The 21252-nt window shown below is 57.2% G+C and overlaps 2 protein-coding genes across 3 annotated transcripts; both read left to right on the top strand.

Moving 5' to 3' along the window:
- Positions 1–2373: 2373 nt before the first annotated feature.
- Positions 2374–14587, top strand: FA2H (fatty acid 2-hydroxylase). Of its 2 annotated transcripts, none has more exons than XM_064459251.1 (7): positions 2374–2725; positions 8544–8639; positions 10382–10524; positions 10636–10742; positions 12004–12176; positions 12655–12907; positions 13711–14587. In XM_064459251.1, the coding sequence occupies exons 1-7, from the start codon at positions 2456–2458 to the stop codon at positions 13788–13790; spliced, it is 1122 nt and encodes a 373-aa protein (XP_064315321.1). In that variant the 5' UTR covers positions 2374–2455; the 3' UTR covers positions 13791–14587. The 2 variants fall into 2 exon arrangements, with proteins under 2 accessions (XP_064315321.1, XP_064315322.1); XM_064459252.1 differs by lacking the exon at positions 2374–2725 and adding an exon at positions 3979–4186.
- Positions 14588–15350: 763 nt separating this feature from the next.
- MLKL (mixed lineage kinase domain like pseudokinase) lies at positions 15351–21209 on the top strand. Its single transcript, XM_009503693.2, has 11 exons — positions 15351–15581; positions 16278–16847; positions 17036–17149; positions 17254–17428; positions 17537–17634; positions 17768–17903; positions 18421–18505; positions 18931–19079; positions 19280–19329; positions 19811–19951; positions 20993–21209. The coding sequence occupies exons 2-11, from the start codon at positions 16391–16393 to the stop codon at positions 21043–21045; spliced, it is 1458 nt and encodes a 485-aa protein (XP_009501988.1). The 5' UTR covers positions 15351–15581; positions 16278–16390; the 3' UTR covers positions 21046–21209.
- The last annotated feature ends 43 nt before the right edge of the window (positions 21210–21252 follow it).

Here is a 21252-nt window from a genome sequence, read left to right as displayed (position 1 = left end):
GTTATGGTGGTGTCTGCTGTACAGCTTGGTCCCAGCACCATCCCTCTCCCACCACCCCCAGTGCTCGATGCATCCCTGCTCCTGGGGTGACACAGTCCCCCTGACCCCTCATCTCCATCCCCACTGCAGAGCTGGGGATCGGCTCATCCGCTCTGGGGACACCCGTGTCCCTCGCCTGGGGGACAGAGCACCCACCACGGAGGCCAGGAGCTGTCAGCACCCTGTTACGAGGGCAGGTGGGGTGTCAGCTCACAACAGACTTGTCAATGTCCCCAAACCCTGCTGCAGCAGAGCCAGGGGCAGCAAAACCTGTGTGCTCAGGTGAGGACGGTAGCAGAGACCCACCTGTGGAGCCAGCAGCTTTGCACCCTGTGCGATGCTGGGGAACCCTGGGCTGGCAAAGGCTGGACACATCCCTGTCCCAAGCTGGGACCACGAGCAAGCCCCCGGTGTGGCCCTTTGCAGCATGGGGTACCCAAGGGACCTGGACACCCTGAAAACGGGGCATGCGGTGCATCCCCCAGCTCCTGGGCCATCACCCAGCCTGTTCTCCCTCACCCTCCTTGCCTGTGGGCACCGGTCAGGGTGTGGGTGGGAAGGGAAGGGAAGGAAATGCCTTTCCCTGGTTTCGCCAGCCCCTGCGGCTGCAGGGAGAGGCTGGGATAGGCCGGGAAGCTCTGGGGGCCGCTGCTCCCAGCATTGCCACGGCCACGCAATGCTGTGGCAGGGCTGGGCCTCGAAGGACGTTCTGGATCCATGCAGCTGGCAGGACCGGCCAAGGCAGCAGGGAGGCGGCACAGCTGGTGGGGGTGGTGTGATGAGGTCATGGCTGGGGGTCCTCTCTGCCTCCCCTAGCACCCCACAATGGGGTGGTGGCCATTGCACCTGCCCTGGGCACACTTGGGCTCTGGGGTGCCCACCCGGTTTGGGATGTGAGTGCAGCGGCCTCTAGCTGAGCAACATGGCTCACCTAGATCCACCTCCGCCTCCATCCCCAACTCACCCCTATGCTTGCCCCAAAAACCTTAATCCCCACCCCAGAGCCACCCTGCTGCACTGGAGGGCTGCGTCAGGGCTGAGCTTACCCACCAGGCCTGGGGCCACCCCTGGCCATGGATGGCACTGGGAAGGCCCCCCAGGAGAGCAGGGCGTCCCACCCCCAGAACCTTTGGGGTCTCCCAGCAGCATCTTGGGGCTCCTCCACCCTCCAGCCCCCCACCTGGCCCCCAAAGGATGTTTTTGACCACTACCCCAAAAAACCCCTCCGTGGGACCCCTCTGCACCCATCTGCTGATGCACCAAGGATGCACCGTGGCAGCCCCAGTCAGGAATGTGCCTCCCTAAACTCCACTGCTCCCATCGGGGTGGAAAATTAAGCCATCACTCTCAAAAAAGGGACTTTTTCCCCTGAGCTGGTGGCAGGGTGATGCCGGGAAGGAGCTGGGTGGGGAGGTGGAACCAATGCCAGTCACTACAGCTGGTTTGGCATCTGTCTTGATTAAAGGCCTGGCTTAACACCTGACCATCCAGCTGCACCTGCCGGCACCCTGCAGCACCCTAAAGCCAGGGAGCCGGGGCAGGGCGGGGGGGTCCCCATTCCTGCGCTGGCGAACCCCACTTTAATCACTGGCTGCAGCCCAGCATGGCCGGTGACGCCAAAATTTTTCAGCACATGGCAGGCCCCTGTGCTTAAGCGTGTCACCCCAAAGCACCCCCCACCAATCCCAAGGGCTGCTAGGAGGGAAGGCTTTCCAAAAAATGGAGAAAGAAGCTCCTTTCTTGTCAATCTTTGTGATTTATTTGTCTGTGATTCTCTGGGGGGTTTGGGGGCAGCTTGGTTCCGGCCCCCAGCTGCAGTGCAATCTGCCTGTGCTAACTGCATGCGTGAAATTTAATTAAATATTGAAATAAATCTGCAAACAGCCAGGGGGGATAACACAGTGTCCCAGGGCAAGTAATGCTGGGGTCGGGTGGCCCTGGGAGGGGGGACCCCCGCTCTTCTGGGGGGCTTCTGAGGCAGGACTAGGGTGCCTCGGTTGCTGCAGGGCTGGGCAAGAGGGTGGCACCCTGGGAAGGGCGATACCCCCGGGGGTGCCCCCACACTCCTCCCAATCCCCCCTCCCCCTGCGTGCCCCCACACCCCTCCCAAAAGCCACGCGGGACTGCCCAGACCCCTCCATTTACCCCCCTGGGGGTGCTCCAGACCCCCCAGCACCCACCCGTGGGTGCCCCGGGGCTGCCGGAGCGGGGCACCTGCCGCGGGGCGGAGCGCCCCCACCCAAACCCCGCCCCCAAGCCCCGCCCCCGAGGGCGCCGTCCAACGAGCGGCGGGGGGGCGTGGCGTAGCGGGCGGCATATGCATGTATGCAGATGAGCAGGTGCCGGCAGAGCGCGGCGGGACGGACGGACGGACGGCCGGTCTGACTGACGGGCGGCGGGACGGGCAGCGGGGGCCATGGCGGCGGCGCCGCCGCCCCGCTCCTTCAGCGCCGCCGAGGTGCGGGCTCGCTGCGCGCAGGGCGCCTGTCTCGTCCGCTGCCGCCGCCGCCTCTACGACCTGAGCGGCTTCGTGCGGCTGCACCCGGGGGGCGAGCAGCTGCTGCGGCGGCGGGCCGGCACCGACGTGAGCGCCGCGCTGGAGGGGCCGCCCCACCGGCACTCCGCCAACGCCCGCCGCTGGCTCGAGCAGTACTACGTGGGGGAGATGGAGCCCGGCGAGGAACAGGTACCGCCGCCCGCTCCGGCTGCACCGGCTCCGGGCTCCGCAGGATCTGCGGGGCTGACCTGCGTCCCGGCTGGATAGGGTCTGGGATGTAGGGGGAGAGTCTGCAGGCTGCCCCAGGTCCGGGTTGTGCGGGGTCTGAGAGATGCGGGGATCTATAGAGCACCCCAAGACCAGGGTGCACAGGGTCCAAGCTGTGCAAGGTCTATAGAGCATCCCAGGTCCAGGCTGTGTGAGGGTCTATAGAGCACCACAGGTTCAGGGTGCACCGGGTCTGAGCTGTGCAAGCTCTGTGGAGCACCCTGGGTCCAGGCTGTGTAGGGTCCAAGCCGTACATGGAGTCTTTGGGGCGCATGTAGTGTATAGGGTGTATAAGGCACCCAGGTTCAGGTCTGAGTTGTATGGGATGTGGCATGTGTTGGGCCTGAGCCACACAGGGTGCTTGGTGTCCAGGCTGTGGAGGGTCTGGGGCATATGCGCATGAGGGGTGTATGGGGCCGGGAGTGTCTGAGGCTGCCAGGGCCCTGCACAGACCGTGCCTGAGGTGTGTGAGGTGCAAAGGTCCTGAGTGCCTAGGGTACGCTGGCTCTGGGGAGGTCTGAGGGCTGGGGTCTGTGGGGCCTGAGGTGCAGAGGGTCCCAAGGTGCATACAGTCCAGGCTCCTCAGGGCCTGGGACAGACTGTGTCCCAGGTGCACAGAGCCTGGTATCTATGGAGCCCCACCCCATGGTCACATCCTGCCCTGGCTGTGACAGGAGGCAGGGCTTATGGGTGACCCCGTGTGCCAGCATAGTGTGGAGGTGTTTGGGTCTCTGAAGGGGTGTGAGAGATGGGGACGTGCAGCTCAGCATTGGTTTTAGTAGGGCCATGTGGTGGGCTGGTACTGCCAGCTCTCAGCCAGGGACTGGGGTGCTGGGTCTTGCCGGTGATGAGTGGCCACCGATGGGGAGAGGACCCCTGCCACCTCCCTAACTGTCTGGGCATTGGGCAAGGGTGGCCGTGATTCAATGCCATCTGTGACACCCCAGCCCCGTCCTCGGCTGCTGCCCGGGCAGAAGGGAAAATGCCCTGGGGAAGCACCACCGCCAGGTGAACTTCCAGGAGGCAGCATGGCACCGGTGCTGCTGCCTCAATTACTGGACCTTGCCGGCACAGGATGCTGGAGCAGCTGGCCTGGCCCAGCCCCCTTGGCCAGCCCAGCAGCTGCTTTCTCTCAGCGATGTGCCAGCAGGGTCAGTGACCAGTCGGTCCCTCCGAGCTGGTTGTTTGCACTTGCTGGTTATCCTGCCCACGGTGCAGCCTCGGCCCCGATCGGCTGCAGCGCCACAGACGGGGCTTTGTTCAGCCTTGGTGTGATGCCTGCTTTTTTCCTGGATCCCGGGGATGGCACCTCCTCTGTTGGGACACTCATTACTGCCGCCTCCTCACAGGCGTGACGAGCTCGACGGGTTGGGGCAAAGGAAGGTACTGGACAAACGAGTTCTTGCACCGCAGCCTGTGCCGAGGGGAATTGCCACCGTCCCAATGCAAATACACGGCGTGATAACGCCAGGGCGCAGGGAGATCAGACGCTACCTGGCACTAGATAAACCATCCCAGGTTGTAACTCAAGGGAGAAGGGGAAAATGCCCCATCTGGCACAGTGAGGCTGACGATGCCACATCCTGCATCCAACTGGTGTGTGAACTGCTCCGCAGACTTGCCCCCCACCCCTCAAAAAAAAAAAAAAGATCCCCTGATCCCCTTCAGAGGGAGATAGGGGAAATCAATGCCCTCGGTGGTTGCTTGGGTTCTTGCTTTGGCTGCTTTCCAGCTGGCCTAGCCCAAGCAGCCCTCTGAAGGAGGTGTCGCATGGCTCCACTCTGGCTCCAGATCCCCGCAGCTTTGACGGTGCCTCAACTTGCCCACTGGAGGTCTCAAAGGCTTCACCATCGCTGTGCTGAGGGACATGGGAGTCTGTGGTCCCACAGGCACCCAGCATCCCCCCTGCTTATGCCCAGGGATTTCAAGGGTTTTGGAAAAGGGGCGGGGGGGGAAAGTGTTAATGCAGGAGGGGTGAAAAGGAAGATGAAAGCCAGCCTTCATCCTGCTGGCAGGCCTCTCCTGCCTCTTCCGGCAGCTTGGCTCCATCCTTCAGCTGCAGGTCCCTCTTCTGCATAACCAAGCCCTGTTTGGCTAAGGACAAGTTAACCCCCAAAATTTTTATCTATGCAAACAGAATGTATAGGGGAGATCAAAGTAAGAAGTGATAATTACCCAAACTAGACAGTGGATTTTAACAGCCTTGCTAGAGGGAAATTGGATCATCTAATTACCCCTCCAATTTAAGCAATGATAGACTTTCATCACAGCCTCTCTGGGGTGCATGACATGGCTGTGAGTCATGGTAAATCCGCTGTCCCTCTCATGGTTGGTGTCCTCCCCTTCCTCTTGCCCCCATTGGTGTGTGTCAGGCTTGCCTTGGCTCCCTGTCCCAGCCTGAGCTTGCTTGGACGTAGGCGCTTGCACGTTATTCAGGGGTGTTGTTTATTGTTATCATTAGAACAAGCTAAATTCAACCTCCTTTTAATAGTCCTGCTGCACCCAGTATTTAGTGAGCTGAGATGCAGCCTCGTGGGGCTCTGTCAGCTGCTGCCGAGGGACAGCAATGCTGGTGGGATGGTGACTCTGGAAGCGTGCTGCTGTGGGTGGGGACCTCACCTGGGCTCCCTGTGCCTTGTGGGGTGTCCTCATGTGCTATGTGCCTGAGCCTGAGCTGCCAACTCATGTGGATATCAGCAATTCAAGCTGTTTAGGAGTTTGGTGAAGGTGCTGGAGGCTCTGGGGCAATGCAGAGGCACGGCAGAGCTCCTGCAGGGTTTGGCTCACTGGGCAGTGGCTGTCTGCAGGCATCGCCCCGCTTGGGCCAGGCGGAGGTTTCCAGCTCTTCCTCCTGCCCTCATCCCAGGCACATCAGACCCCATGCCAGACCATCCCTCCTGTCTGTACCTGTTCCTATGGCAGCTGGATTTTGTTTTTCTTTTGACACCCCAAGCCCTGCTGCGGGGCAGTGCCAGGGTGGTGTAGGCAGCACAGGACTGGCGCCAAGCTCCCCATGCCCCTGCCTGACCCGCGCAGGGCAGTGGGATGCTTGGAGGCAGATGCTGGCGCACGCAGTCACCCCATTGCCTCCCAGCAGGAGAGATGGCACCCTGCCGGCGCGGCCGCTCACCGGGGCAGTGGCACAGGAAGGCAGCGCTTCATAGGCGTTAACTTTCCCTTCATTACATCAGGCCTCTTGCACATCTTTCCTGGCAGGACCTGTTTACCTGAAGATGACTTGGATGCATCAGCATCACCTATGGGTGACAGGCAGGGCCTGGCGATGGCAAAGACCCCTTCAGCCTCCTTTCAACCCACTTTTTATTTTGAGGAGGAGGAGGAGGAGGATGGACATAAGCCCAGTACTGGTTTTGGGTGCTGGTGGGGCCTGGTCCTTGCAGGGTCCCTGTGTGCTTGGAGCAGGTAGGAGCACGCCACTGCTCTGGTGAGCAAGCTGGGGCACGCAGGCATGGCTTGCACTGAAGTTACGCCACGGCTGCCAGTCCTTTCAGTGCCAGCCCCTGGGTGAAGAAGAGGAGAGCCTTCCTCTTGCTCTCCAGCTAAGGAAGAGGAGGAGGTGACTCAGGTGAGGCTGGATGCTGGAAGGGATCTTCTGTAGCACACAGGGCAATGGCAGCTCACTGGTGGCACCCATCCTCCCCAGCCCCAGTGCTGCTGGCGAGGTGGGGTCTGAGCCCCCTGTCTGCCTCCCTGACTGGGAGGATGGGGAAGCCTCTGGCCACAATGCGGTGCTTGGGCATCTGTGGGCAGGGGAGTTGGAGGTCTATGGACACTTCAGAAAGGGGAGGAGAGGTGCTGTGTGAGGGTGTTGCATCAGCCTGGCTTTCTTAAGCACCCTTCCTGCTGCCAGTGAGGCTACGGTGCAAGCGTTGAGGTGGAGCTCAGGCTCATTTCTCCAGGAGCAGAGAAGCCGTGTCTCTCCCTCAAAGACAAATTTTCTTCCAAAGCACCCATGGAGAGGGGGCAAAACCATAACTTGACCACCCTTGGCTGGATTTCAAAGCATCCCACCTCCCCCAGCATTTCAGGATGTCTGGCTGAAGGATGGAGTGTGCAAAGCTGAAAATAGAAGTGAAGACCCTTGCAGGGGGAGGGTGTGGTCCACAGCATCAGCTCACACCAGTGCCCTGTCTGCAGTAAAATTGATGTCTGCTCAAGTCCAGCCTGGCTGGAAATATCCCCTGCCCTGCCCACTCCCCCGGGGCGAGGGGCTGCCTCGAGGCCGAGTAGTGCAGCTCCCATACCAGTGAGTTGAAGCTTAAAATCTGACTAGTCTGGGAAAGAGGGTTGGAGCCCAGCCGGCAAGGAGTGCCTGCTGCCAGCAGACAGTGCCTGAGCCTTGGCTTGGTATCACCAACACAGCACAAAGTCCTGTCCACCCTGGTGAGGTGATGCTGGTCCTCCTGCATCTCAGCTCCTCCAGCAACTGCTGGGGTGGGGGTTTTATTCCCAACAGGGATGTGATGCCCTCACATCCCTCGAGGGATTTGCATCCCTCTCAGAGCAGCTGTCAAGGAGCCCTGCTTGTGCCATGGCTGCCAGGAGAAAATCCTTCCTCACTGCAAGTGGCACAGCTGGGAAGCCCGGTGAGCATTGCCGTGCCGGGGCTGCCGTGCTGTGCCGTACCCTGCTGCCGGGTTAATGGGTAACTCAAGGCGACAAAGCAGGAGAAAAGGCATGTTTGGCATGTCCTGCCTAGGGATCCGGCAGGCTGCTGGCACTGCTGCTGGGGGCCATGGCTGGCTCGGAGCTTGCACAGGCACGCTGCAGCCTCACCAAGCCCTACATTGGTGGCAGGGCCAGCGCCGGAGCTGGCAGGGCCACAGGAAGGAGGCCAGTGCTGGCAGCTAGCAATGTGTTTGCTTCCAAGCATCAGACAAGGCAGGTTTCTCCTGTTTCTCAGCCAGCCCTGGCAGCGGGACCGCAGCCTGGGCTTCACCCTGCTGCTCCGGCACCAGAGTGTCCCCCAGGCCTCGGTGTGCCCTCTCTAGCCAAATCCAGACCCCCACCCCATTTTGCACAGACTGTGGTGAATGTGTCCAGCCCAGCACCACCTTGCAAAGGGCACTTTGCCTTTTCCCCCGGGGTAAGCTCCCTCCTGCTGCATTTCTTCTTCCATACCCAGAGCCAGGGTGGTGGTACCGGCCGTGCCATGCTCACCAGCTCTGGCAGCCTACCTTCCCCAGGGACTGAATTGCCAAGCTGGGGAGGAGGGAGCCCGGCGTTTGCATTGTGACCAGTAACCCAGCAATGCCCCTTGCTTTGCTGGCAGCAGTGCTGGCTCAGGCTGGTGCTCACCGGGCTGCTGGCCTGCGGGAAGGTGAGCTGCGCTACAGCGTTGCCTATTTGCAAGGAAAAATGCTGGCCAAGGCCCTGGGAGCCTCCACTTTGCAATGCCCAAGCACCAGCAGCCAGTGCCCTCCCAGCAGCATGGTGTGATGGTCTGAAAAGCGGGGGGGGGACACGTTTCCAAAAAGACCCGAGCGTGCAATGCTTAGTGCACGGTTTGAAGGGCAGCACAGTTTGCCAGCAGCTGCATCTCTCAGAAACCTGCTCTGCAGGAACTGACTGACTTAAATTCACCAGATTTTTTCACTTATTTATTTAGCAGGCAGGCACGAGCTCACTTTGCCTGTGCCCCTGGGTGGCATCGCCACTGCCATCCCCAGCTGCATCTGCTGCTGGTGTTTCTCAGCAGGGTTTTCATTCTCTTTTTCAGAGCTACCTGGAGCCGGTGGATGAGAAGGCAGTGGATGCTGCAGCCCAGACACCAGCGCAGATGGATCCCCGCTGTAAAACAGTGGATGTAGAAAAGGTAAGAGCTGGGGATTTCTCCGGCCATGGTGTTTGCCAGAGGGCTCCCAAGGGAGACCAGGTCTTTTCTTCCCCGCAGGAGCACTGGCTTTCTGCTAAACCTTGGGATGGAGGGAGCCGGGAGGGAGCTGATCCGGCTGCTCCTGCCCTTTCTCCTGGTGCAGATGACATCGCTCATGCTTTATTGCCCAGGCGTGGCCACTCTGGGAGGCTCCTGCTGTGGCAGCATGGGTGGAGATGGCTTTCTCTGACAGTGGCTGTGCCCTTTGAGCAGGACGTGCTGCCACATTGCACCTTGCTTTCTTGCTTTATTTTTTTTTCTTGCTTTATTTATTTTTTAATTTTTTCCTCTTGACTGAGCATCCATAATGAGCACTAAGGGGTGCACTGGCCTGGGCAGGGAAATCCCCATGCATGCTGGGTGCTCTCTGCTCTGCCAGCTCCTCTTTGAGGATGCCACAGGAGCAGGGTTCATCCCCAAGGTGCATTTGGACATTCCTGCCCTTTGAAGCACCATCTGGCTGCCATGTCTTGCACAGCCCTGGCTCATCAGTGAGCTGCTTTTACCTTGCAAAGGCTTTTCTTTTTTTTTTTTTTTTTTTTTTTTTGAGCAGGAGATAACCTTTCACTCACCCCTCTTAATTTTGCTGCTGGCCACCTTTAAAAGCTAATCTGCTATCCCAAAGTGACCTTTCTGCTCTAACTTTTCCCCTACCTCCCCAATGGAGGGTGTCTCCATCCCTGTCCCCACACACACTGCAGGCTAGGGCTGTATCACATCCATCCCTGCCTGGAGCAAAGCCCCAAAATTGCCTGCAACCACCTTGGCTCCTTGCCCTGAAGTGCCCCAGGCTGAGCTGTCCCCTGCCCCGCTGCTGCCGAATGACCTCTGGCACACCCCCAGGCGCTGCATTGCTGCGCCAGTGCCACGTGGCGCAGGACAGCTGATGGAGAGCTGCCAGGCCCAGAGCTCAGCCAGGCAAGCGCGGTTTCTGTCCCAGAGCAGGAGTGGGACCAAGAAACCACCTTATCTGGCCAGGCCAGCAGAAGACACATCCGGGGATGCTGAGCAGTGGCAGAGCCAGAGCTGCCAGTTGGGTGTCCCTATTTTCATGCCGTGCAGACACATATGCCTGCACGAGTCCCTTTTTGCTCTTGCAGCCATCTGAATGTGGCCATGCACAGGAGCAGCGGCTGGCGTTTGTGTTCCCATTCTGTATCCCTGCTCCCCATCCCTTTCTGCTCTGCTTCTCACTGCCAGAACACTCGAATAGCTGCAGCTACCCTGTGCATCCTCTCTGCAAGGAGAAAAGCCCTTGGCCAGGGCAATGCCACAGGGACGGGCTCTGTGTCCTACTGGTGGCTTGTGAGCAGGGAGTATTGCTGCTCACTATCTAACCTTGGCAGCTTCTTGGGGGTGGAAAAGCCTCGGTTATCAGGGCCTGATGCTGAGCCAGGTACAGCCACCTTCACCTTGAAGTGCTGGCAGGTACCCGGTGGCACAGGGGTGAGCTCAGTCCTGCATTCATGGGTAGATGGGGCTGATGTGTGCCTGGCTTTGCCTGTCTGCCCTGTGCTGGTGCTTGTAGGGAGCTCAGGGCTGCTTGGAGCAAGAAGCAGCTGCTTGTGGGGCATGGCAAGGGGTTTGCAGCCCAAAACCCTGCAGCTGGGGTGCAGCTTTGTGCCCAGTACCAGGGCAGTGTGTGGGTCCCATGGGGGTACAACTGCTGTCTGCTCCTTTAGGACCTGGTGGACTGGGAGAAGCCCTTGCTGTGGCAGGTGGGCTACTTGGGGGAGAAGTATGACGAGTGGGTGCACCAGCCTGTGGATCGGCCCATCCGTCTCTTCCACTCAGATTTCCTCGAGTCCCTCTCCAAGACGGCATGGTGAGCCCCTGGGCGTCTGCTCTGTGCCCTGGTCGCTGCCTCCATGGGGAGGTGGGGGATGGCTTGCCACCCCTTGGGACGTTCCCTCTGACATCTCCCTCTACCCTGTAGGTACGTGGTGTTCATTGTGTGGGCCCCTGTGGTGCTCTATCTCAGCTGGGTCAGCTACACCTCCCTTGCCCAGGGCAACACCAGGCTCTTCTCCTCCTTCACCACAGGTATGAGCAGAGGCAAAGCCTTTGGGCTCATCTTGCTGCCACCCCTCCAGGTCCAGGGGCAGGACAGCCATGAGCAGGGGGATACCTCTGCATCCCTTCAGCACCCCTCCTTCCGTGCATGCTCACCATAAGCCGCATGCAAGAGCAGCGAGCCCCTGTCCTTGCAGCCACCAGCATGTCCCCTGCACAAAGCCACCTGCACTGCTTTAAAGCCTGAACTTGCCCACCTCCATCCCCTCCTCTCACCCAAACGATTTGGTCCCCCAGGGGGATCAATGGGGGCAGGGAGCCCCCTGGCCCAGGGTGCAGCCTGCTCCTTCTTGCCTCCTTTACCTCCATCCCCAAAACCAAGCTCTGTGGTGTGTGCCACCCACTGCTGACACCCACCCTGGGTCACGGCTGGATGCCGGCACGGCAGGCAAACAAACCCGGCTCTCAGTGCTGCTGGTGTTGCACAGTGTGGGGCTTGTTTTGCCAAAGCGCCTGCCCTTGAATCTCCCACTGTCTGCTCCCCCGGGAATAACAAGCGTGGCCAGGGCAGGCTGTCGTCTTTGTGCTTTTTCTTTTTTTCTTTTTTTTTTTTTTTTTCTTCTTGCAAGGTGCCACCCGGTGCCAGCTGTGCCCAGCCATGGGGTGGAGCACCCACTGCACTGGCATCCCCCCCTCCGCTCTTTGCAGCATTCAGCACCTTGCTGTCAAGAGGGTGTTTGTTTTTTTGGAAAAAAAAAAAATGAACAACTCTCAGGGAGGGGGATCTAAATTCTGCTAGTGAGGACACAGGGCTGGCAGCTGACCCTGAAAGAAGGAGGTGGCTGAAAAATGCTCTGCGGGGGAAAGCGCCCAACAAACCTATTCTTTTTCAAAAAAAACCACAAAACACAAAAAACCCTACCAACAACACTGTTTAATTGTCACATGTGCTGCCTGCACAGATAAGATCCCTCCTGCCTTGTTCTGGTGGGTGAAGCAGCTGTGGAAGGATGGGGCTGTCCCTGGGGCGTGCCTCCAAGCCCTGGCTGGCATCTGGGATGCAGGGGCAGCAAGAAGCTGACTGTTCCCGTAAAGAGCGTAAATTAATGGGAATCAAAAGAAAATGTGGTTTGGGAATGTAGCTCCCTGGGGAAGATCGGGGCAGGAGGCAGCTGAGAGGTGAGAGGGAGGGAAACCGGAGCTTCACCTGGATGCCGATGGGAGGATGGTGATGGATAAAAGCACTCATGCATCACCTGCCCTGCTGACCGCTGCATGTCTCGTTGTGTAGAGTACTCCATCCCTGTCCACAAATACTACTTCCCCTTCATCTTCCTCCTGGGGATGTTCCTGTGGTCCCTGCTAGAGTACCTCATCCATCGCTTTGTCTTCCACATGAAGCCACCCGCTAGTAACTACTATCTCATCACCCTGCATTTCTTGCTGCATGGGCAGCATCACAAGGTGAGTCGCAGCTTACACCTCCGCTGGCGCCTGCCGGCCCATGGGAACAGTGGCCTTTGCTCAGGCAGAGCCTGTTTGTGCGTGTTCGACGTGACTCGTGGCATCTTCGCCCCAAGCAGGGCTCTTACCTAATACTGGCAAGGGCTGCAAGACGGGCTCAGAGGAGCTGCAGTTAAATCTGCAAGCTCTGTCTGGGCAAGAGGAACACCAAAAAAGCCATGGGCTCCCTCTAGCTTCACTGGAGGAAATGTCCCAGTGGCACTGGGGGATCTGCTATCCAAAGCCACCGGCTGCCCCATCACCACAGTGTGGGTGTGGGGCTGCTCTCACCACTGGGTGCATCTTTTGGGGAGGGTGTCTGGGGGCTGCTTTGGTGTTGGCTTTTCCCAAATGGGCATCCCAAATGCTTAGCAGGGATGTGCTGAGGACATGGGGTAAGCTAGGAGCTGCCTGTCCCACCATCCTTCTCCTCTTCCAGTCTCCCTTTGACAGCTCCCGCCTCGTCTTCCCTCCTGTGCCAGCCTCGCTAGTGATTGGCTTCTTCTACGGCATCCTGCAGCTCCTGCTGCCCGAGGTGCTGGGGCTCTCGGTGTTTGTCGGGGGTCTCTGTGGCTACGTCGTCTACGACATGATGCACTATTACCTTCACTACGGGTCACCGAAAAAAGGCACCTACCTGTATGGGCTGAAGGCATATCACGTCAAGCACCACTTTGAATACCAAAAATCAGGTAGTGCCATGTTTCCACACATGCTGGCAGGGATGAGGGTTGTCAGAGCCCTGCATGTGTGCAGTTGATGCTCTGAAATATTTGGTGTTCGGGATTTGGGATGGGGAAATCCAAGTACCTCGCTACTGGGGGAGCAGTGTACCAGGTGCTGCATCCCCATGGGGCACATTTCTCAGCCCCCAGGTTGTGTATGAGGAGCCAGCGTGGCACAGTGGCAAAGGCAGCAGTCCATCTGGCTGGCGGGCACCAAGGCCGCCCAGGGATGCCAGGGTGGAGGCAGAGCCCCCGTTGTGCTGGGATGTAGGTGCCCGTCCCTGCCTGGGGCAGCATGTCTTCCTGTCGGCAGGCATTGGCAGGCACTGGGTGAGGCCCCCGGCTTCCCCGGGTCCGCCCCACACTTGCTCAACCTGCCCTTTGCCCGGTTTCCTAGGAGAAAACACCCTGTCCAGATAAGCTGTCATCTATGGGGCTGGTGGCATGGCCCAGCCAGCTCCCTCTGCTCTTCCTCCTTGCTCTACCTTTGCCTTCTTCCCTCCCCGAAATGTGGGTGGGCCTCCCCCACCAGCCTCTCCAGAGGGACATCCTGGCCTTGGCATTGCTGTCAGCCATCGTCACCTTTGCACCTGGCTGGATGATGTCCCAGCCTGGCCATGTGCCTCTCGTGCTGGCTGCTCCCACCCCTGCCCGTTTCAGCAATGGTGCCACCAGCTCAGTTAACATCGAGTGAGCTGCACCCTGTCCCTGGCGGCATCCTGATGATGGCAGCACTGCTGTGGGCTGAGTGCTCTCTCCCCTGCCTGCAGGCTTTGGCATCAGCACCCGCTTCTGGGATCACCCCTTCCGGACGCTCATCCCCGAGGAGACCTTCGAGAAAGAGGACTGATGGCCCTGGTGTGGTACCCGGCTGCTGTCTCCATCCCTCCTGGGCTGGGGCTGGCATCCCTCCCCAGCCCTTGGCAAGGCTGGCTGGCCCCTTGGCCCCTTCCCGGGGCCTGTGCCATGGTGGTGGCCCCACACCAGAGCACCCCCATGGTGCGCTCCAGAGACCAGCTGTGGCACTACCAAGGGGGGCCAGGACAGGGTGAGGATGTGGGGAAAGGGGAGGAGGAGGTTGGAGGGCTCTCTGGGGGGCTCCAGCCCCTTCCTCACTGCCCTCCTGCTCCAGGCCACGGATGCACAGGCAGGTTTGCTGCCTGGAATATGAAGTGCCCAATGCCACCCTCCCTCCTCCACCCTGGCACCTCGCCGGTGCTCCCCTGAACGCCTCGCCCTCCTGGGGTGGCCCCCCCCAGGGTGACCAACACTGCAGTTAACCACATCACCTAACTCATGCTGAGGGGCTTCTGTATCCCAGGTCCCTCTCCTGGCCCAATCCCATCACAGGGTTTCCTTGGCCTGTGGCCCTTGGAGTGGGGATCCCACAGGTCTGGATTTTGCCTTTTTCTAACCATTGCACCTGTATCTCTCTGCCAGATTTATCAAGTTCATGTTTTTTGTAGACATTGGCTACTTGAAACTCAAACTCCAATGAACAGAATTGCTACGAGATGCCTTTTTTGCTGATCCTGTGATTATTTTTTTTTTAAAGTTTACTGCAAATATTTAAAGGTTTGGAATAAAGTTATATGTAAAACTGTAGACACTACAATTGTAAATAAACTGTATATTTTGAAAAGTAAAGCCTTTTGAAAAGTGTCTGGCAAACATGTTCCTCGGGGTTGCTCCTACGTTCTCCCACCCTTGGTGCTGTGGTACCTTGCGGTTGCCTTTCTCAGCTTCCCACACTGACGAAACCTGTGCCGTCACTCATGGCGGTGGCAAGGAAGATCTTTGCAGCGCAGAACCACAGCAAGCCTGTGTGACCCTGGGTTCTTGGTAAGCAGAAGCCAGTTGGAGCCACACTCACTTCTCCGAAGTTGGGCAACACCATCACGTGCCACCCTGTGCTTCTCAAAATCAGCCTGCCCCCTGACGAAGCCAGCCGCAAAGTTTCCTGCACTCCCGGCAGAGGTCAAGCACCATTTCCAGCACTTCCTTTGATGCTGAGGGGTCCTGGGGCTGCAGGGGTGGGGAGGGGAGTAGAAGGTCCTGAAGGACCAGAATCCCTTGTGCAAGACAGGTGTACTTGCTGCCCTGTACAGGAAGCTCAAGGGGGCACAGAGCTGATGCTGAGGGTGTTACAATGCCCTGAGCAAGCCTTGCTGGAGCTGGTGGCACAGCAGAAGGAGTTGGGGTCCTCAAAATAACAGCAAGTGTCAATATGGGGGGCACAGCCTCCCCTTGTCTCCTTCTTCCTGATGTACTTCCTGCAGGTAATTCCTTCTTCCAGCCAGCAAAACCCAGCATAGGGGGATATAGCCTGCTTGGCCCTTTCCTCCCCCACCCCGAGCAGCTTTCTGGGAACAGGACGCCAGGGCAGTGTGGGAAGCTGTGGTGGGTTGCACAATGCCCCTTCCGCTGCCCGCAGGAGTGGTGGCTGGGGAAAGCACCCTATAAACTCACACTCACCCTGCCATGCCTCTCCAGTCTGCAGAGGCAGCCAAGGCAGGAGTGTGTGAAGCAGGGTCAGGTAAACCCAACGGATTTCTCTTAGCAAGTGGACAAGCTTCTTCCTTGGAGGCCATGCTGGAGAGAGCCTGAAGAGGAACAGAGACTGCCTGCAGCTTGTTTCTGGGTGAGTTTCTGTCTCATTTCTAGCTGGTAGAGCCTGGCACCACTCTCTCAGTGCCAGATGCATCAATGGCATGGATGGCTGCTGCTAATTTCCCTGCAACTGGGACAGTTTTCTGTCCCTGCTTCCTGGATGTGGGCTGGGGAGCAGGGACCATCCCTGTGGGGATGCTGAGCACATAGAAAGAGTTTGGTTTAATACCTCAAGCAGGCAATACAGGGCTACAGGGAGAAAACATAGAACAGTCAGGGGTGCCGGGGCTGTGAAGGCGTGAAAGCTTTTATTACATGGGTGATAACAGAGAGGGATGTTGGCTAGAAATGAAAATGTCTCTTTACAGTCAAAAATGTAGGCTCTGTGGGCAGGACCCCATAATGGTGCAGAGCCGGTTCCAGGGAGCGCTGCCTGGGGGGGGGTGCTCCTTGGACCATCGCAGACCCTGCTTGTTTATGTGTAAGTTCTCTGGGTATGGCTAACACTAAATTAATTTACATAAATCAAGCCAAAACATCTCTTGTTACCGTGGAGTGAGATGTACCAATACTGCTGTTACCGATGTCTCTGTCTGTGAGTGCTGGCTCCAGTGTGCACAAGCAGCCACCGCGCCAGGCGAAGCAGAGGAAGCAAAGCAGCTGGAGGAGATATAAGGGGCTATAGGAGACCTGGAGGGTGGTGTGCTATGTTAAGGCTGTTCCTTAGGGTGGAAGGCGTGGAAGAACTGCATCCACCTGATCTGCAAGTGGTACCCAAGGCTCACCTCCACCAGACACCACCAGCCCACTTCCCCAGTGGCCAAGCCCTTTGCTGCAAGTATGGACATTGTGGAGAAGGTCCTCTCCATAGCCCATGCTATCCACACCCAATTTGAGCAGGTGAAGTGCTGTAAGCACCAGTGCCAGCGCCTTGTGGAGCGCATCCAAGTCCTGCTGGAGCCTGTGAGGATCCTCAAGGCTCAGCCACTGAAGCACATCTCCTGCCATGAAGAAGAACTGTTGAAGAAGCTGCTCCAGGCACTGGGGGAAGCCCAGAAACTGGTGATGAAATACAGCCAGACCAGCTGGATCCAGAAGTTCCTGAGAGCCCACAGTGCTGGCGAGGAGTTTGTCTGGGTGAATGAGAGCCTAGAGGACATTGCCCAGGGGCTTTCGCTCCTGCTGCAGGCAGAACAGAAGCAGACTTTCCTGGAGGCTTTCCAGAAAAAGACCTGTCGCAGGCAGGATGCTGAGGACTTGAAGGACGACCGGGCTTTCTTGGACCAGGTGATTGCAAGTAAGTGTGCATTTATCACTCTTTCCCTGAGACTGGCAGTTGGCATTTCTCCCCAGCTGCTGCCCAGCTTTGGCTTGATGGCCATGGCCAAGGAGAGCCAAAGGGACATTTAAACAACAAGAAAAACTAACCACATCAGTCCTGCACATCCACCCAGTGGCCCCACCTCTGCATATTTCTCTTCCCAGGTACCGAGGAGCCTGAAGATGCAGCTGAGGAGATCTACATCGACAGACAATGTATGGAGAGCAAGGTAGACTGGATGCAAAGCGAGCTGAACAAAGTGGTGCGCGTGATGGAGCGTAAGTTGGCATCACACCTCTAGGCACCGCGTGGACTGGTTCCTTTTACCCCGAGCCCTACCCTAACATGTCCCTCGTTCCCTCCCGGCGCATGGTGGGAGCAGGCTTGAAGAAAGTCAACGTTGGTAAAAGAGAAGACATCACCGAGATCGAGAGGGACCACCTCACCTTCTACAGACACCTGCAAGACACCGAGAGCTATGACCTCTATGAGGGAGAGTACCTCAAGTACCCCGTCGCCATCAAAACCTTCAAGAGGCCTCTGACCACCGACCCAGTGTGAGTTGTCCTGGGTTGGAGCAACAGGGGGCAGCCGGGAGGGTAGGGTGGCACAGCACCATGTCACACCTCATTCCAGGGATTTCACTGTGCTGTCCATTTCTGCAGGAAGGTGAGAGACATCTTTGAGAAGGAGATTCAGACCCTAAAGAAGTTTGAGTCTCCAAACATCCTGCGCATGTATGGGATCTGCATTGAGGAGAAAGGTAGGAGGTGTCGTATTAATGTCACCCTTTCCCTCCCTTGTCTGTCCCTGATGCTAGCTAGTGGCAGATGGTTTGTCATGGTCCCCTGCCAAGAGGTGGCACAGGGTGGGATGGTCAAGGTATTGCCTTGCAGATGGGAGCCCCTGCTTCTCCATCGTCATGGAGTACTGTAAGCATGGGACGCTGCGGGACGTGCTGACCAAGCAACAGCATCTCTCCTGGGAGGTCCGCATTCGGATGGCCCTGGGAGCTGCCAGAGGCCTTTACAGGTAAGCTCCTGCCTAAATCGGTGAGCAAGTCCACCTGATGATCCACAAGCTGTGCCCAGCTTCCTGGTATCTCTCAGTAAGCAGTGGTATCCTGTTAGGCACTGTTTCCACCACCTTGGGACAGCCTCCCATTGATAGGCAGTGGGTTTGTGTGCAGTAGTACCATCTCCCCTGGTCACTGGCCCCTACATCTGGCTTCAAGCCTGCAAAGGCCTGGAACAGAGAAACCCCCTTCCCTGCACCCATGCGGCAGCTTCAGGAGTGCTACTCCAAGTAGAGCATGGCCAGTCCTCCTTATGGGTCCTGTTCATCTGCAAGCTCATTATTTTGCCCACAGTGGCTCTTTCAGCAGCTGCTGGAAAGGTTGGCTTTGCAGGGTTGGTCCACCAAGACAGTCAGAGAACTGCTAGCTTCTCTGGGTGCATGTCAGTCCATCCCCTACACAGCAGGAGAGAGCCCTGAGGTGGGGATGGGTCCATCACCAGGATGTGTTGTCCTTGGTTCTGTCCGGCTGCAGGTTGCATCAGACAGAGGAGAAATCCCGACTCCATGGCTGCATCTGCAGTAGCAAGTTCCTGGTGGCTGGGGATTACTGTGTGAAGGTAAGGACCACACTTGGAAAAGCTTTTGGGAGTTTTGCGTATTTTTGTGGATGTCTTCCCCCACCAACACTGAAGGGAATTATGATGGTCCAGAATAACACCTGGGCTAGAGTAATCTCCCCTGTCACCTTAGACACTTAACATCTCAGTTCATCATTATCTCTGTTTTATCATCAGCAAAGTGAGTGTTTCTGAGCCATCCACCCTGGGATGAGCTGAAGCTAGGGCAATTCACCTGCCTCCGCCTATGGTTTTGCTTGCAGAAAGAGCCATGTGCCAGGCAGCACATGTGGCTGCAAGCCAGCCTTTGCTGCCCAGGGCACCTTGCTCTGTTTTCTCCAGCTCAGGGCAGTCCTCAGCCATGCCGCAGGTTTCTGCAGACTGTGTTTCTACCACTTCTCCCTCTCTCTCATTCTCTCAATCAGCTGTCGGGATTTGAGCTGTGTGAAACAGAGTCATCCATCAAGAGGAAAGCCAAGAAGAACTGGAAACAAGTCTCTATGCTGGCTTACATTGCCCCGGAGAACCTGAAAGACACCACCTCCTTCTACAGGAGGCCCTGTGAAATATACAGGTGTGTCTGTCCCTCCCGGGAGAGATGCCCATAAGCAGGCAGATGTCTGGCAGAGTAGCTGTTAAGCTATGGAAGATGGGCAAGTTTAATCAGACACCTAAGTAGCTGTTTGCAGTTGGCATAGCCCAACAGTCGCCTCCGTTAGGAAGGAGTAGAAGGTGGTAGGATCAGTGCTGAGAGTCTTGCTTGTCTCCTTCCAGCTTCGGGATCGTGCTGTGGGAGATTGCGACCTCCAAAATCCCATTTGAAGGTGAGACAGAAGTACCTCATCCCCTGTATAAAAGTCAGACAGTCTAGTGCAGCTGCTGGCTTGCACTGGATGCTCCCTGCTCCTTCCTGGAGCATCCTGTGGCGTGCAGGTCCCAGTGGCAGTGCCTGGTGTGCCTGGCTCTGCATGACAGCTCCATGGCTTCTCCTGGGACTCCAATACAGTAAAGTATTTCAGTGGCATGCTTAAACTACAAACATTCAAGTAATTTTTGTTTCTATTTGATGTTCCTGTGCACTGAAGCATAAACACCTCTCCTTGCTCCACTGGAGCCCAACAGTGTCGTGCCAAATACAGGGAGGTTCATTGCAGACACAGTTTGGGTGACTTCTCTGCTGGTTTCTCTGTGCCACAGGCTGCAGGAAGGCTCTTGGTGTGGCTTTGCACTGCATTTCCTCCTGAGCTCCCTCCTGTGGCAGCAGAGCTCTGTCATAATGCTTCTGTTCGCATGTGTGTTTTGTAGGCTGCACTCCCCACGAGATCGTGGAGAAAATCTGCAACCACCATTACCGGGACCCAGTTGGGGAAGATTGTCCTGCAGACCTGCGGAAAGTCATTGACCAGTGCCGGGCCTTTGACCCTTCCCAACGCCCTTCTGCTGAGGGTAAGCATCCTGGGCATCTGCTCCCCACTCCACAGGCACTTTGTATCCCTCAATGAGCTGCTTCGGCGGTCAGTTTGCCCCTTATTTCCCATATGAATTTGTCTGGCTTTGTGTTTTCGGTTCGCTCCTCCACCTACCTTCTTATGCTAACGAGTCCCCTAATAGTAGATCTCTTTTTTTCCTGTGGTGTGATGGTTCCTACGGTTAACTTTTATCCACACCTTGACAATAATCACCAGGCTGTTCATTTGGCATCACATAAGAGTAAGCTTTTTCTCTCAGACAAGCGGCAAACTGGGAGCAGGGGTGCGTGAGTTAATCCCCACTCAGGTCCTGCACATCCTGTAAGCTGGAGGAACAGCCATGACACAGTGCAGGAACATTTCCTGCCTTGGGCTTTGAGCAAATAAACTGCCCTCTTGGGAACTGCTCCACAGCGGGGAAGATTTCACTGTCTTTGAAGTTGGTCTGGGTCTGACCAGATAAATAATTGGTGTCTGTTGGAATATTTAACAGAAACAGCAGGAAAAGATAGAAGAACCGGTGTGGAGATGGTTGCCATACAAGAGATATGGGGACTGTGCTGGAGAAACCACCCAGCTCCTGCTGCGTGCAGCCTCTCTGTACCCCCGGCTCCCAACAGCAGCTCCCCCAGCAGACCCTGCTGCAGGGAATTGCCCCTGCTGAAGTGAAAACACCAAAAAAATAATCAGAGAAGGTGGCAAAGCTGCACTGAGGATAGAGCATGTATTGCTTACTCTAATCCAACACCCAGCCATGACTGTGTTGTGCTGACCTGGAAGGATATCTTCTCACAGCTGTTTCCAGGCACCTCTGTATATACCTGGCTGCTTCTCTTTGGGCTGTACTTACCTGTGTCTGCTCGGGGCTCTCCCTGCTAATGGCTGCCCAGTCACGCTGGCCTGAGGAGAGAGGGACTTCATGGTTATCAGCGAGGAAAAGCTATCTTCTCATCATGGGGAAGGGGAAAGCGTACAACAAATATTCTGTTTTGATTAATGCCATCCTTGTGTTTTGCAGAGATTGTAGACTTGCTGGCTGACCTAGAGAAAAGCAGAAACCAAAGAAGTTAACTGCAGAAGCAGGGCTAGGTGACCAAGAGCAGCTGGATGCCTCAGAAAGCAAGTCAAGGGAAAGCAGCGGGCCTCCTCCTGCAGGCCAGAGCGTGCCACTTGCCCCACTTCCCCGCCTTGGCAGAGACTGATCGTACAATACACGTGTATTTGTTTCTGTGTGATGAGACCTTCACCTCTCCAACCGGCCGTGCCTGTGTTCGCCTC

Source organism: Phalacrocorax carbo, chromosome 8 (genome assembly GCF_963921805.1).
Source record: "Phalacrocorax carbo chromosome 8, bPhaCar2.1, whole genome shotgun sequence".
Classification (NCBI taxonomy): Eukaryota; Metazoa; Chordata; class Aves; order Suliformes; family Phalacrocoracidae; genus Phalacrocorax; species Phalacrocorax carbo.
Note: the sequence above shows the minus strand (reverse complement) of the source record. Positions and strands in the feature narration are given on the sequence as shown.